The 17012-nt window shown below is 49.9% G+C and overlaps 1 protein-coding gene across 3 annotated transcripts in view; it reads left to right on the forward strand.

Annotated features, from left to right (window-relative positions):
* Positions 1-17012, forward strand: part of WARS1 (tryptophanyl-tRNA synthetase 1) — a 28263-nt gene that overhangs the window by 3890 nt on the left and 7361 nt on the right. For 2 of the 3 annotated variants that reach the window (XM_066277567.1, XM_066277565.1), the window contains 6 exons: positions 1971-2139; positions 7718-7931; positions 9682-9790; positions 12113-12232; positions 13024-13206; positions 16877-16977. In XM_066277567.1, coding sequence (XP_066133664.1) covers positions 2026-2139; positions 7718-7931; positions 9682-9790; positions 12113-12232; positions 13024-13206; positions 16877-16977 — 841 coding nt within the window. In that variant the 5' untranslated portion in view covers positions 1971-2025. Of the gene's footprint in view, positions 1-1067; positions 1091-1970; positions 2140-7717; positions 7932-9681; positions 9791-12112; positions 12233-13023; positions 13207-16876; positions 16978-17012 lie in introns of those variants that run through there. The other variant, XM_066277568.1, reaches the window with a different exon arrangement.

The following is a 17012-nucleotide window of genomic DNA, read 5'->3' on the forward strand; positions in this document are numbered from 1 at the left end:
TCATTAGCTCGTGTGTGCCATGAGATGGAAAAGGTTGAAAGTCTCTGGCCTTATGGTAAAATTGGTTTCGTGTCACTGCACTTCAAGTGGCCAAAACTGTTGATGGTATTAAAAGAGAACAGACTGAACTGTACACCCAGCTTTGCAGACTGGGAGAGTCTGGGATCGTGGGTACAAGTAGCTGGACATGCTCTTCCATCATTTGTGGCCAGAAATGATTTTCTTCACTTTGCTATTTGAGAGAGGCTTGAGTGTTTCTCCTTCTTGGCGCTAGTCAGAGGTGCATCCACATTTCGTCTCTTTGATACAGACTTCCCAAAACTGTGACCTTTGTTATCTAAGCACACTTCCCTTTCTGGGAATTGAGGTGGTTTTCAGCAAGCGGGGCTGGGGACCCAACTTTGTTTCAGTTTTACGATCTCTGATTATACAGAGGATGGTTTCATGGAAGCTTGCATACCGTTTTAAACAAATATTTAGCCATGGATAAATAAAAACAAATTACCCTTCAAATTTGTGTTTGGGCCCTGGCCAGTTGGCTCAGTGGTAGAGTGTTGGCCTGGCGTGCGGGAGTCCCAGGTTCGATTTCCGGCCAGGGCACACAGGAGAGGTGCCCATCTGCTTCTCCACCCCTCCCCCTCTCCTTCCTCTCTGTCTCTCTCTTCCCCTCCCGCAGCCAAGGCTCCACTGGAGCAAAGTTTGCCCGGGGGCTGAGGATGGCTCTGTGGCCTCTGCCTCAGGTGCTAGAATGGCTCTAGTTGTGGCAGAGCGACACCCAGATGGGCAGAGCATCGCCCCCTGGTGGGCATGCGGGGTGGATCCCGGTCGGGCGCATGCGGGAGTCTGTCTGACTGCCTCCCTGTTTCCGGCTTTGGAAAAATACAAAAAAAAAAAAAAATTGTGTTTGGTTACTAGAAAAAATTTTTTTAATGGTTAAAGAAAGTAATCACTCATTAAACCTCTCCCAGTGGGCCAATGCTGGGCTAGCGCACTTACTGGCCTGAATGACTGCACTCACCGTGCACCGTCCTGCAGTGAGGGTGGGATGGCTGTTCCCACTTGACAGGTCAGAGGCTGAGGCTCGTTCCAGGTCAGTAAGCTGTGGGATACCATTGGCAGCGTAGGCTCTCGGGTGAAACGGCATTGAGTTTGTATCCTGACTCTACCACGTACGTGTTGTGTTACCTTGGGCAAGTTTTTCAACCTCTGTGTGCCTCAGTTTACTCATTTATGAAATGAAGATGAGTCTGTCTCTTAAGTCTGCGGTAAATTAATATGGATAAGGTGCTTAGAACAATAGCCAGTACAGAAGTGATAGGAGATGGGCTGCTCTGTCGTAGCCTCATTGTCACCTCATTCAAGGGGCCACAGCAAGTTGCAGCTGGAGCACTTGCCTCACAGACAGCACTTGCAATGCATTTATCTCTTGCTTTACAGTTTACAAAATGCTACTGCATAGTTTCTTTCTCACAACAGCCTTTGAGGTAGGTGAAGAGGTTCCTGATTCCATCACTTTATAGATAAGGAAGCTGACACTCAGAAAGGGGAAGTGACTGACCGAAATGGGGACTGATTGTGGCCAGTCTTAGCCCACGGCAGCATCAGGTGGCCTGCCCTGTGCCCCTCTCCCCCCTGGATTAATAGTAATAATGTCTAGTAGAAGGTGCAGGTAGGTACACCTTCTTCAAAGTTCCGCGGTTAAATAAGGCAGCAGGTCCAGTGGACAGGCTATGTCAAGTTCTGACCTCCTTTGGAACCCGGACGGAAAGGGGCTGCCCTTGACTGCAGACCTTGCTTCTTCCGAGAACAGAGCCGCTGGCCAGCGAGGTAGCCACTTGCTTAGCAGGAGGTTTATAACCAACCTGTTAGGAAAGAAGAACTAGATAGGAGAAAGAAACAGCAGCAATGCTTTGTCAATATCACGCTGTCTCTCTCTCTCTCTCTCCCTCCCTCCGTCTTCTCCCACACAGTTTGGACCACTGAGTGACTCTTCCAACGCCTAGCTGTCAACCTTGGTCCTGGAAAATGGCCGACGAGTCCAATGGAGGGCAGGGGTGTGCCTCCCCGCTGGAGCTGTTCAACAGCATAACTGCCCAAGGGGAGCGCGTGAGAGCCCTCAAAGCTGGGCAGGCATCCAAGGTGGGTGATGTTGCTGGGTGCCCCACACGTGCACTCACCCAGCCACGCCTGCCGGGTGGTGCTCCCCTGAGCAGACCGTCCCGCAGTAACCGCTGTCACTACCGCTGTGCTCTTACACGTGTCTTCTCCTTCATCAACGCTGCGGGTGCATGCAATCTAACGAAAAGCGCTGTCACTGCCGCTGTGCTCTTACACGTGTCTTCTCCTTCATCAACGCTGCGGGTGCATGCAATCTAACGAAAAGCCGCTGAAATACAGCAGTCGTCCACCCACCCTTCCCCGTTTCCTGCTCCCAGAAGCACGGATTTTCTGTTCCTTTTGCTGATTCTTTTGATTTGTAATCCCCCATATCTCTCAAAATCATGCCTATTACATTCTCCTCGTTGATTTTCCCGTCCAAGGCTTTCACCGTGGACGCTGAGGAAGGAGTACTTTCATAGACACGCTCTGCCCCTCCAGTCTCCTGGTACCTGTGTCCTTTGGTGAACACTAGCACTGACATTATTCTGACCGTTGGTGGGGCGCTGCTGACCCATTGAGTATACTAGTGCTTTTCCGTTCCTGCCAACTTCGTTTTCTCTGGAGTTAATTTGTAAGATTTTCTTTTTGCTTGGCTTTTTTGCGGACAAATGGTACTGGGTCCCCAAGCTCTCCCCCAGTCGGGTGCACCGCCCCTGGAGGCACTCACATCAGTCAGTCGGCCAAGTTCGTGAGGTCCCTCCCAAGAGGTCCCTCCCAGACTTGCGCCCACTCTGCTCTGGACCGGGGCCCGCCGTGGGCCCTTCTCTTGCTGTCCACGTAGGGTGCCCTGTTTCTCTCCAGTCCTGGTTCCCCCACCCTCCGTCTTACTCCTTGGTGTGAGCTGTCGTGGGCAGAGCACACCCTTCAGTGGTTCTGAAAAGTTACTGCTAAGGAAATAATGGGGGGAGGGCTCTTGCGTGCTCTGGTAGTATCTTCATTTTACCTGACATTAGATAACTCGCTGGGTATGGAATTCTAAAGTGGAATGGAGTCCTGAAGCCTCCACTCCTGGGGCTGCCGCGGCGCGGGCGCGGGCGCGGGCGCGGGCGCGGGCGCGGTGGGCGGTGCCTTGGCTTCGCTGCGCGTGCGCGCTGGCAGGATCTTCCCTTCGCGCGGGTGTTCCGAACTTTCCCGGGATGGGTGCTCGCTCGGTGCTCCTTTCAGCCTAGGAATTCACGATCTTTAAATCTCAGAAATTATATTATTTCTTTCTTTTCTGGGTTTTGGGGGAGGAGGGGGCGTTACTGATTTTTTAAATTCAGAGACTGAGCCTTTGCTCTTTTTTTTAAAAAAGATTTTATTTATCGATTTTCTGGGGGATAGGGGGAGGCAGTATGAAGTGTCAGCTCATAGCTGCTCCACCTTAGCTGTTCATTGCTTGCTTGGTGCTCGTCGTATGTGCCTTGACCCGTAAGCCTGTGGTTTCAAACTGGCAACCGCAGCATTCCAGGTCCACACTCTGTCCCCTGCGCCACTACGGGCCAGACTGATCTTATTTTTTGACTTTTTTATTTTTCTTCTTCTTGTTCTTCTTCCAGGGATATATCCTCAACTTCTAACCCATTTTTGGTTTTTTCACTTACCTATAATTTTTAACTTTCAAGAGCTCATTCAGTCTCTGAATGTTCTTTCTTCATAATGCCCTGTTCTTACCTTATAGGTACAGTGTCCTTTTATCTCTGAGATCCGTTGATTATTTTCCTGAAGTCCTCTTCTGCCCTTCACGTTAGAGGAGCCCACAAGTGTCTGGTGACGCTGGCTGGCCCTGGTGTGGCAGGGGGCTGCGCCTGGACGCTGGACGCTCTGTCCCTGTGGGAGGGGCGTGTCCGTGCAGGCTCCGTCCCTGGAGGGCTGCCAGACTTGCACCCTTGTGTTGGGGAGTCTCTAGTGCCAAGGTCTTTAGGTCACTTCTTTGAAGTTAGTCGAGTCCCCAGAGGGGGCTCCTGCAGTCTGCTGTCCAGAGGTGCCAGTGTGGGGCAGCAGAGTGGGACAGGGGAGCTGGGCTGCATGAGCCTTCACAGAAGCCCCCTGTTCTCCGTGTGCTGCCCCTGCTGGGCACAGTGCCCCAGTGTGGACACTAAACCTCTGGATGGGGGGTGGGGTCACTCATTCGGCTAGGTAAGGAGCCTGGGTAGAGATCTGAATACCTGCTTCTTAGCCAGACGTTCAACCGGGGCCTGTTTTTATAGCCCACGTGTACCGTCACTAATGCCCCGCCTCCTGGGGGCTGCACACGGTGGAAGTCCAGTCGCTGCCCAGTACTTCCACAACAGCTGAGCATTTGTTCTCGCCAGTTACCAGCCACCCTCAGCTCTCCGGCCCCTGAGACCCTGCTGCCGTGTCCTCCTTGCTCTTGCTGCGGGAGTCTCAGACGTGTGATCCATCCATGTGTCTTTAGCAGGGACCCCAGCACCTCCTGTTCTGGGATGCTCCGCTCCTGGGTCACCTGGTAGCTGCTTCTGCACGACTTCCTCCATTACCATTTCTAACCCCTGTTGTCTTCTTTTCAAAAATCTCTTCCTAGGCTCTCACCAGATGGCGCAAACCAATTCATACTCACCCTAGTAGTGTATTGTGACTCTTTGGACCCAAATAAAACATTACATTTTAAAAGAAATAAATAGTACTGAAAGAAAGTACGTAATGCCAAAAAAAAAAAAGGAAGCCTGACTAGGCGGTGGCGCAGTGGATAGAGCAATGGACTAGGATGAAGAGGACCCAGGTTCGAAACCCTGAGGTCACCTGCTTGAGCATGGGCTCATCAGCTTGAGCGCGGGGTCACTGGCTTGAGCATGGGATCATAGATATGAGCCCATGGTTGCTGGCTTGAGCCCAAAAGTTGCTGGCTTGAGCCCAAGGTTACTGGCTTGAGCAAGGGGTCACTCAGTCTGCTGTAGCCCCCTAGTCAAGGCACATATGAGAAAGCAATCAATGAACAACTAAGGTGCTACAAAGAGGAATTGATGCTTCTCATCTCTCTCCCTTCCTGTCTGTCTGTCCCTATCTGTCCCTCTCTGACTCTGTCTCTGTCAAAAAAAAAAAAAAACCAGGATACTCACAGAAAGAGGTTACACAGGGTGGTTCAATGGATGGGGCTAAGTTGTTTCAAAAGAAAAATCTAAGGACCCAACTGTGGATTATTTACTCTATAGACCCATTTTGGGAACTTAACAGTGTCACTTTGTCCATTTAGCATTAAATTTGAATAACATTTAATGCTTTCATTAGTGATTCCAGTCATGTTCATTACTTAACACAGCGGCGTGACTCTCCAGGCAAGGTCTCTGACTAAGCTTCATCTGCAGACACCCGCCCGGAAAGAGGGGTCAGAGGTCGGACACTGAGACCAGAGTTCAATGATGCGATTCAGACGTCAGTGTGTATCTGACCCTGAAATGTATTGCACTAGAAGCACCTGACGTTTTAGAAGTTCGCTTGAAGAAAATAGCCGAGCCACTCTGGGAACACCAGCCCAGGGCCGCGCTGTGGGTGCTCACCCAGTCTCCGCCATCTGTCTGGGGAGGAAGACTCGCTGCTTTCAGAAACTAGCTCACTAGAGCAGGAAGTCTGCAGGGGGGACAGGTCAGACTCTGGGACTCAGCCTTAGACAGTAGCTAAGGCTGTGTACAGTTTGAGCAGGACTCAGGAAATGCCACTGGACCCTAGTGGTTAGGATAGAGAGCAGAGCCTTTTTCTTTCTTTAGTTTAGTAAACTTTTTAAATTTAAATATACCTTTCACTCAGAAAAGCATGGGGTCATAAGCAGGCAGCTCACGGAACTTTCAGGGTAAGATCCGTATCTGTGGAACCAGCACCCAAACGGAGAAACAGCACCCCCAGTCACTGCCTCGCCCCCCCACCAGGGAGGCCTCCACCCCGACCCTCCAGCACGGAGAGTTCTGCCTGTGTTTGAACTTCATGTAATCCAGTAGTATATGCTCTCTGCGTCTGGCTTTTAAATTTTAAATTGTTTCGGTGTTCTGGTTCAGGTTAGATTGAGAACAAGAAAATAGACAAGGTGAACCTGCTCGTCTATTTCAGTCCCATTCAGACTCTCGACAGTCTTCAAGCAGGGACACTGGTCAAATGTCTGCCTTTCAACAAGCCGCCTAGTTGCAAGCAGTTAGTTGAGATTGGTTGTGGAATGTCAGCACAGCCAGGAGTTACAGGTTTATTGACTACATTCTTCTTCAGAGCAAGGTAATTCTTCCCGTAACTAACTGGATAGATCATGCTGCTCAACATTTGTTCTGCTGTATGCACCGAGCCTAGGCACTGCAGAAATGAAGTGTGCAAAACACACCTGCCTGTCTAACCGGGCAGACACTCTGTTTGTACGAGGTCTCTGTAGGCTCATTGATTCCACAACTCCGGCTTGTTTAAGTGAACCCCAGACAGTTTGAGTGTTAGAAACCAATCCGTCCACAGACGCGCCCCACAAGGCAGGCGGTCCCTGCGCCCCAGCCCTGCACCTGCTGGCGGGTTCTCTGCGCGGAGGGTCCTGTAGGCTTTTGTCACCTGGGAAGCCCAGCTTACAGCCCATTCTGTGTAAACGCCAAATGGATATGTTTGTATTTTCCTTAGCAAGCAAATTGGACTGTGGATATCTCTGTTTACGTGCTAATTCACCAGTCTAATTATGGGAGTAGAGCTTTAGGGCATTATGTGACTAATCTGCCTAATTAGGTCTCCTCTTTGAAGTGCTAGACTTCCAGGAGTGGTGGTACCTCCTGAAAGAGAATTCCAGAATACCCAAGGATACACTTGACTTGTTTTTATTATGCTTATTTTAAAACCATAAACATGCAAACCCTGTTTCCTGTGACTCCCTCCTCCTTGTGACCTGAAAGCTTATCGTTTTTCCTTGCCTTTATCTGTTTATTCTCTTGTTCTATTTTTTTCTCTATTGAATTTATTGAGATTACATTTTTTAATAGGATTTTAGGTGTACAATTCTATAACACATCATCTGCATATGCATTGTGTGTTCCCCGCCCCAAGTCAAGTCTCCCTCCATCATCATCTACCTCCCCCGCCCCCAGCTTTGTGTGTTTTCATGTTGTCTATTTGAGCTGCTGTTACCATCCTTGGTGGTCAAGTTTCTGTAACATTCATCACAACCTGTGCAGAATGTTCCCGCAAGCTCACTGCAGAACTCAGTACACATGAGCAGAGGGCCTTGGTCTCAACATCAGCCGTGTCTGAGAGCTCTCTGGTGCGGTGACTCTGACGTCAGCAGTGTATGTCGTGTCACTGCTTACCCCCACAGTGTTGGACGGTGACCCAGAGTACTAGCATGACATCAAAATATGTAGAATACTCTCAGGCCCACACTTGCTGTGTGTCCGTGGGCATGCTCCTTCACCTCTCTGAGTCTCAAGTTCTTTAACTGGAACGGGACAGTGACAGCGAGGCCTGCCTCACAGGGTTGCGGGGAGAGTAAACGGAGTCACGCGTGGGACAGTGTCAGCACGGTGCCTGCCGCACAGCGCGGCGAGCTCAGCAGCTCTTCACTGACACTGATACCATCACCCTTCACCCTCCTTCCTTTGTTCAGGATGAAGTGGACGCCGCAGTGAAGATGCTGTTATCCCTAAAAACGAGCTACAAGGCTGCCCTGGGGGAGGACTACAAGGCCGACTGCCCTCCAGGGAACTCGGCACCTGGGGGTGACAGTGGCCCGGCCACCAGGGGAGCTGAAGAGGATTTCGTGGACCCGTGGACAGTACAGACGAGCAATGCCAAAGGCATTGACTATGACAAGCTCATCGGTATGTCCTGGAAGAGCCCAGACTTTTAGAAGTGATTCCATTGATGTTGTTCCTGTTAAATTAATCATAACATCAGTCAAGCTGCAATGCCAAGAAAAAAATATATAGATCCTAAAATCGTTGGGTGATGTATTATATTCCTAAAGGAAGATTTTTAAATACAGTAACAATATAAAGTTTAATGCAAAATAACGACCTATACTAGATAGCTTAGCTTGACCTTTTTCCTTTCTCGAACAGTTCCGGACTCGGGAAAGGTCCGTTGAAAGGAGCGCCTTTGCAGTCATTGAAGTTGTCTGTCACTCAGTGGTTACAAGTCAGTCACAGATGTTGCAAGTTAGCTTAAGAAGGGTGACTGCTCACAGGCTGCCGTTGTCATCTCCAGGCCCTTCCTTGAGGGGTTTCCTACTCAGGAAAGTCCTTACTCTGACACCATTGCTAAGCATCAAAGTAGAAACACACCAAAATGTTCTTATTCAAGTAAAAGCGATTTTCCATGATTTTTAAGTAGATTATCAATGAGGGAAAATTCACTTGAGGACAGAAGTTAATTCAGTTCAACAGTTAAAAAATATTAAAAAGTGTAGTCAGTATATATAAATTGTACTTAATAAGTAATACGGAGCTATGTGCGTGTGTACATGCACATCAAAAGTTGCTAGATTGCATTCTAGATATGATTCCCATCAGAATACAATCCCAGCCTGACCAGGCAGTGGCACAGTGGATAGAGCATCGGACTGGGACACAGAGGACCCAGGTTCTAAACCCCGAGGTCCCCGGCTTGAGTGCAGGCTCACCAGCTTGAGTGGGGTCGCTGGCTTGAGCCCAAAGTTCGCTGGCTTGAGCCCAAAGTTCGCTGGCTTGAAGCCCAAGGTCACTGGCTTGAGCAAGGGGTCACTGCTCTGCTGTAGCCCTCCGGTCAAGGCACATATGGGAAAACAATGAACAACTAAGGTGCCACAACGAAGAATTTATTCTTCTCATTCCTCTCCCTTCCTGTCTTTTCCCTGTCTCTGTCTCTCTCTCTGTCTCAAAAAAAAAAAAAAAAGTACAATCCCAGACAAAACAGCATTTTATTCTGTAACTTGTTTTCTGTTTTGCTGGTTGTTACCTCAGCTGTCATTGTTAATACAGAGACACTGAACTTTGTGTTGGGGGAAGGCCCGGAAGCAGAGGCCTGACGGGGTTTGGGCTCATTAAGACTGCACGTGGGCCCTGGCCGGTTGGCTCAGTGGTAGAGCGTCGGCCTAGCGTGCGGAGGACCCGGGTTCAATTCCCGGCCAGGGCACACAGGAGAGGCGCCCATTTGCCTCTCCACCCCTCTGCCGCGCTTTCCTCTCTGTCTCTCTCTTCCCCTCCCGCAGCTGAGGCTCCATTGGAGCAAGGATGGCCCGGGCGCTGGGGATGGCTCTGTGGCCTCTGCCTCAGGCGCTAGAGTAGCTCTGGTCGCAACATGGCGACGCCCAGGATGGGCAGAGCATCGCCCCCTGGTGGGCAGAGCGTCGCCCCATGGTGGGCGTGCCGGATGGATCCCGGTCGGGCGCATGCGGGAGTCTGTCTGACTGTCTCTCCCTGTTTCCAGCTTCAGAAAATGAAATAAATAAAAAAAAATTAAAAAATAAAATAAATAATAAAAAAAAAGACTGCACGTGGGATCAGCAGCTTTGCGCCTTGTCTCGGTAATTCCGGGTCACCAAACCTCCCACCACTTAAGATAGTCATCTCTTTTCCCAATTTTTTTTTCCAGTTCGGTTCGGAAGCAGTAAAATCGACAAGGAGCTGGTGAACCGAATAGAGAGAGCGACGGGCCAGAGACCACATCGCTTCCTGCGCAGGGGAATCTTCTTCTCTCACAGGTCAGGGCGGCTCTCCTTTGTTCAAAATAGGGTTCTCGGGCTGTTCCCTCGGGCTGCCTGGCACCATGAGGAAAGGGCACTGGCTGCCCTGTGAGTCACTGGCTGTGGGGTCATGCCCATCCCTTTCCCCTCGGGCCCTTAGTTTAGTAACCTATAAACCGCCCAGTTCACAAGGTGAAGGTTACCTTCTTCCAGATGAGAGGCATGCCAGATCATGTCCAGGGTTCAAGTTTCCCATGCGATAAGCAGTAGGCTTCCTGAAATGACGTACCCTCTTCCTCCTATTGTGCTGGCCTGCTCATAAATCATATCAAAAGAGAAACTAATAGCGCGTCCACAGAACAGAGCATCCCCACCTCGGACCCTGAGTGCCGTGCAGATAGTAACTTCAGGAAATGGACCGGTTCCAGAGGGTTTCTGCCTCCCCCACCGCACCGGTCACCTGGGGCTGGAGCCAGCCCATTTTCAAGACTGTCCAAAATAGGGCTGTTCTGTTCCGCTCCCGCCTCACGGTTATGGGGCAACACACATAGGTCACAACACGGCGACCTGCCCCACGCCTCGAATTCTGTGCGAGAACTCCGGGCCTCACTCAGCCTTTTTTCTGGGCAGAATGTAATCAAAGCCTTTCTTCCTTAATGAGATTTAGTTCGCCTCTTTCAAGTATATAATCGTGTGGTTTTTAGTATATTCACAAGGTTTACAACCATCACCACTGTCTCATTCCAGAACATTTTCATCAACCCAGAAAGAAACCCCCTGCCCATTAGCAGTCAGTCCTGTTCCTCCCCACCACCACCACTGGTGGCCACCAGTGCCTTCCTGAGTCTGTGAATTTGCCTCTTCTGCAGGTTTCAGATAAACAATCACACGTGAGGCTGTTTGTGTCTGGCCACTTCACTGAGCGTGTATCCAAGGCCCATCCGTGTTGTAGCCTGTGTAGTTGATGGAGGCTTAGGACTTAGAGCTTTTGGCCATTCTCAAATTTGAGCACACCCCACTACCTAATGTCCTCATCTGTGAAATAGGGGATTAGATGAGATATAGCAGCCGCTGTCCAGCTGCAAAGAAGCAGTCGGTCCTGCCTGGGCTCCCTCACCGGCCGAGGGAGCCCCTGCCAGAAACCACGCGCACAGAGCTGAGCTCAGATGGCGCCTCCGCCAGCTGCCCGCCTGCCCGAGCGCTCCCCCAGGACCCAGCACACGGCGAGTGCTGGCGCTGGCGTGTCGGGGACGTCCTGCACGGGCGCCAGGCCAGCTCCGGTGGCCATGCCTGCTTTTCTCATCTGCAAGCCCTTAGAAGTTTGATTTGGTTAGTTCTGAGAGCCAAAGAAGGACTTTTTCCCTCCAAAATTAAGTGTTTTATTATTTGTTTCAAAAGGAGTGTGTGTTCATTCCATGAGGTGCAGTGGGGGCTCAAAACTCAGCACAAAAATCAGAATGCCCTTAGCCCTGTCACCAGAGAGGGGCGCGGTGGGCCCGGCTCAGGGTAGAAGGGGCAGGCACGTGCCGAGTCCTGCTGCGTGGGTTCCACCCAGACCTCCAGAACGGTGGCCGTTTCTCTTTCCTTTTGGGAAACTGCCCAGAAACAAGGAGCAGTCACACCCTAGGCCCTAGGGTGATGGTTTCATACCCTGCCATGTCACAGTCACTGGAAGAGCTGTTTAAAAACACAGATTCCCAGATGTCACCCTGGGCCCTGTGAATCAGCATCTCTGAAGCTGGGCCCAGACAGGTGCAGTGTGGAAATGGCGCTCACGTGATTCTGATGCACGGCAAGGACGGAGGACCCCTCGGATGCCTTGTCCCTGGACCCCAGACCTGGGAGGGCAGCTGGCTGCAGAGTGACTCCCAGGTGAAGACGCTTGATCCCACCTGGCCGGAGGAGCCAGCTCAGCTCTCTGGGAAATTTCTTCCCCCTCAGTGAAGACCCTGTGGAACCCGCGATCTCCCCCTCGGGCTCTCTGGAGCCTCAGGACTGGGTGATTCTAAACAGGGACTGTAATGTTGGCCTGGTGTCACCCGGGACAGTGTATACAGCAGATGGTGCCTCGACGTTGATATTTGTAACAGTTCTGAAAGAGTTCCAGTGGCTGCCCGACCATATCAGTCTTAAACACATTATCCCAAACCTTTATGTCTTCTACTTTTAGAACAATCACAGGAGAAACCATTTCGTTAGACATTTCCTGTCATTTTTATAACAAGCATCAAGGATAACAAACTAGTGTTGTCTCAACATTTTCCAATGAGCATATAAGCGCCTTGAGTTTTTTCTCAGAAAAAAAAGAAACACTATTACTTTCTTTCCCCTTTCCTTTAGAGATATGAACCAAGTCCTTGACGCCTATGAAAACAAGAAGCCATTTTATCTGTATACGGGCAGGGGTCCTTCTTCCGAAGCCATGCATGTGGGTCACCTCATCCCGTTTATTTTCACAAAGTAAGTATTGTGTTGTACGGCCTCTCGTGCTTTTTATTAGCAAGCCAGGAACGTTTGTCGTAAACCACGTCTAGAGCCGACCAGACAGGACTAGTTCATGTCCACGGAACAACCAGCATATTAGAGGGTCGGCGCCTTTGTGTCTCTGTTCACGTAGTTTGTTTCTGGTGTCCCCTTAGAGGGACATGGATGATGGAGAGAGTCAACCTGACCTGTTCCACACCCACGTGGCTATAGCCAGTTGTTGCTCCAAACCTTAGTTTCCACATCTGCAAGGTGGAAAACATAATGCCTGCCTCGTGAAATCAACCTACGGCTACATACAAATAAAGTGTGTGGAACAGCTAACCTAGAGCTGATGTGCAGGACGCTCTAAGTTAATAAATGGCATTTGCCCTTATCATTATGAGTGATCAAATTCACAGCATACTAAAACGTGATTTTGCCTGGTCTGGGGTGGCGCAGTGGATAAAGTGTCAACCTAGGATGCTGAGGTCGCCAGTTCGAAACCCCAGGCTTGCTCAGTCAAGGCACATGCAAGAAGCAATTGCTACAATTTGATGCTTCCTGCTCTTCCCCCAATCTTCTCTTTCTCTCTCCCTGCCTCTCTCTGTCTCTCTCTCTGTCCTCTCTAAAATCAGTAAATTCTTTTAAAAAAATTAATAAAGATATGTTGTTTTCTAGACAAAAGAAGTTTTGACACAAGTTGTTAGTAGGAACTGTGTTTTTAGCTGCCAAACAGCATTTTTCTGCAGGGAAATGTGATGTCACCTTCCTCCCCTGTCTCGTAGGTGGCTGCAGGACGTGTTTAATGTGCCCTTGGTCATCCAGATGACAGACGACGAGAAGTACCTGTGGAAGGACCTGACCCTGGAGCAGGCCCACGGCTATGCTGTGGAGAACGCCAAGGACATCATCGCCTGTGGTTTCGACATCAACAAGACCTTCATCTTCTCTGACCTTGACTACATGGGGTAAGGAGAAAACGTTTGGCTGCTGCCTTTTTTTCTTTTTCTTTTTTTTTAATTTATTTTTTACAGAGACAGAGAGTGAGTCAGAGAGAAGGATAGACAGGGACAGACAGTCAGGAACGGAGAGAGATAAGCATCAATCATTAGTTTTTCATTGCGTGTTGCAACACCTTAGTTGTTCATTGATTGCTTTCTCATATGTGCCTTGACCGCAGGCCTTCAGCAGACCGAGTAACCCCTTGCTGGAGCCAGCGACCTTGGGTTCAAGTCGGTGGGCTTTTTGCTCAAACCAGATGAGCCCACGCTCAAGCTGGTGACCTCAGGGTCTCGAACCTGGGTCCTCCTCTGCATCCCAATCCGACACTCTATCCACTGCGCCACTGCCTGGTCAGGCTCGGCTGCCTTTTAAATAACTACACACAGCCTGACCTGTGGTGGCACAGTGGATAAAGCATCGACCTGGAATGCTGAGGTTGCTGGTTCAAAACCCTGGGCCTGCCCGGTCAAGGCATATATGGGAGTTGATGCTTCCTGCTCCTCCCCCCTTTCTTTCTCTCTCTCTCTCTCCTCTAAAATGAATAAATAAAAATTAAAAAAAAAAAAAAGAAAAGATTTAAAAATAAATAAATAAGTACACACAGAGGTCACGTCCTCGTGACCACAGCTGAGTCTGAAACATCCCTGCTGCTCTCTGGCCGTGAATGTTTTCTTCCTGTGTTAAGTGTTACAACCTGGTTTAGTGGTTACAGTTCTCGTGCTCAGCTGCGACAGAGGAGGACTTCTGCATTGTAGCGTCTCTCCGAGGGTAGTCAGTTCTGCCCAGGTAAGGCGCCTCTTTGTCTTGGCTCACAGAGAAGAGACTCAGTGGTCACACGGTTCCCTCGGTCTAGTTTTTTAAGTCAGCTCCTCACCGGACAAAATAGTTCTTTCTGAAATTCCTTGAATTGAAACTTCTGAAGTGTTGGAAATTAATACCAAGAACGTGTTAGAAAAGTATTAGAGGATTAATTTTTAAAATTACTTTTCTTGTGGTTTCCTTTGAGAAACACGATTCTAGAAGGAAGGAAGCTAGACCGGGGTTGAAGGGCTGAGCATCTGCTGCGTGCCAGGCTGCTGCTGGGCCGTGGTGGCCAGCAAGACAATGACCCACCACCAAACCAGAGGGTCAGGTGGGTCACCGATAACGGACCCTGCAGGGACAGAGGGAGGGCGTGCTGTGCCTCAGCGGCCAGGAGGCCCCGCACCCGTGCGCAAGGCTGAAGGACGATTTGCTGAGGCCCTCCCTACAAAGTGCGCTGAGCAGAGCCTGGCACCCGGCGAGGGCTCAGTAAACATTACCATCTGGAACCTCTCCCCACATGAAACCCTGCCCCCCGACGAGCTGTGTGCGCTGATCTGGGGCATGTTCCTTAAAGCTTGGGAGTGTGGCGGGCAGCTGTCCTCTCCAGGGGTGAACTGATACTCAGCCATCGCCTGTGGGGTGCAGCCGGATCCATTACTCGCCACAGTAGCGAAGCCTCGTGTGTGGGCGCCGCTGCAGCAAGGAAGGGACCCAGCCTCCAGGAAAGGTCAAGGCCATCTTCTTTAGAAATACTGCTAGACGCCACAGAGCTGGGATCCTAATCTGTGTGAGGATACTGCCCCTTCCTATATTGACTCCATCCTTAGCCTGGTTTCCTCCAGGAGCTGAATGGCTGCCCCCGATCCAGGCCTTGTGTCCACACCCCTCACATACAGAAGAGAGAGCGCTGGTTAGGGATGGGGTCGTCCTGTCCCAACAGCACGCTGCCCACAGGGGAGGGGCGGTGGTGGCAGAAGCAGGTAGGACCAGCTGCAGGTGTCTGTCCTGGCATTCTGGTAACAAGCTGCCCACAGTCTCCCACAACACAGAACAGGCTCTCGGCAGAAATGCTCCTGGGGACTCCCAGATGGGAAGCCCCACAGCACACTCAGCCCCTGGCCCAGCAGAACCAGAGACTCCCAGATGGGAAGCCCCACAGCACACTCAGCCCCTGGCCTGGCAGAACCAGGGACTCCCAGATGGGAAGCCCACAGCACACTCAGCCCCTGGCCTGGCAGAACCAGGGACTCCCAGATGGGAAGCCCACAGCACACTCAGCCCCTGGCCCGGCAGAACCCGATGCTTCCTGTTGCCGCAGAGTTGGAATCTGCTTGTGTTCGGCCCTTGTTTGCTTGTTGCTTGTGCCTTGTGTCGACCTCACACTGGTTTCCACGTAGGCCAGGCCACTTCACAGGTGAAGGCATGTCTGCTTGGCCTGCTGCAGGTGCCTTTGCCTCCAGTGGTCGTGGGCACCTCCCTCCTCAGTCTGTGTCCCCAGATAGTGTCACTCCGACGGCTTCACCCTGTTGCCCTGCCCTTGGCAGAAGGCTCTGTGGGCCTAGGGCAGTGGTTCTCAAACTGTTTGAAGTCGGGAAACATTTAAAATCCTACAAATAATTGTAGGCACACTATATACAAATTTCTGAGAAATATGTTATAATAATTAAGTCAAATATTAAAAATATGTATAGCCTGACCAGGCGGTGGCGCAGTGGATAGAGTGTCAGACTGGGATGTAGAGGACCCAGGTTCGAGACCCCAAGGTTGCCAGCTTGAGCGCGGGTTCAACTGGTTTGAGCAAAGCTCACCAGCTTGGACCCAAGGTCGCTGGCTCAGCAAGGGGTTACTCGGTCTGCTGAAGGCCCGAGGTCAAGGTACATATGAGAAAGCAGTCAATGAACAACTAAGGTGTTGCAACGAAAAACTAATAATTGATGCTTCTCATCTCTCTTCGTTCCTGTCTGTCCCTATCTATTCCTCTCTCTGACTCTCTCTCTGTCTCTGTAAAAAAAGAAAAAAGATTTTAAAAAATATATATGTATATAGATATAAAGTCCAAGTATGCTTTTATGGTAATTAAACAAAATAAATATGACAAAATTCAATTTATTCTAACATTAAAATACATTTTTATGTTACATTTTTATGTTACATTTTTTGAGTTATGCTTTTTAGAATTCATAAAAAAGAGGGGTTAAAAAATTTAAAAATAATAAAATTTTTTAAATGACAAAAAAGTTATTTTTTATGTATATAGATACATTCTTAGTAAGATTTGGTAAATTCAGCAGGTCCTGGCACAAATGTGTTAAGTTTTTTTATTCTTGTGTTTATGAGAAACATGAGCCTGATGTGTTCTAGAGATTTCTTCAATGTTTGGGCATATATTTGAAAGGCAAACTCTCATTTCCTCGTCAATACATTGAAGAATTCCTCTCTTTTTTACTCTTGTGTTGAGTGCAGAAAACCCCCATTATACATGTCATCTTAACTTTACACCAAAGGATAGAAGAAACTTGCCTCCAGTCTTTCTGGGGAACGTGGGGGGTAGTGTAAACAATCCAGCACCACAGCTTAACAGCCTTTTGCAACCTAATCAGGCATGTGAGGTGGGGTGTTGGGCAGACTGTCAGCTTACAGCCAATTCCCGACACCTCTGTCCCCCAAAAATCTAAACTCCCAAAACCCTGTTGGTGTTTTGGTCCCCAACGGGCACATATTTCTCTGGACTACCATAGGGCACACCTGGAAATCTTCTAGGGCACACCAGTGCACCCTGGCACACACTTTGAGAACCACAGGCCTAGGGTCTGATTCCGATTTTCTCTGCAGCATGAGCCCAGGCTTCTACAGGAACGTGGTGAAGATTCAGAAGCATGTGACCTTCAACCAAGTGAAAGGCATTTTCGGCTTCACGGACAGTGACAGCATTGGTAAGGAACTGCCGCCTCCTGTGCCCGCCTCTTGT

This window comes from Saccopteryx bilineata, chromosome 4 (genome assembly GCF_036850765.1).
Source record: "Saccopteryx bilineata isolate mSacBil1 chromosome 4, mSacBil1_pri_phased_curated, whole genome shotgun sequence".
NCBI classification, from domain to species: domain Eukaryota; kingdom Metazoa; phylum Chordata; class Mammalia; order Chiroptera; family Emballonuridae; genus Saccopteryx; species Saccopteryx bilineata.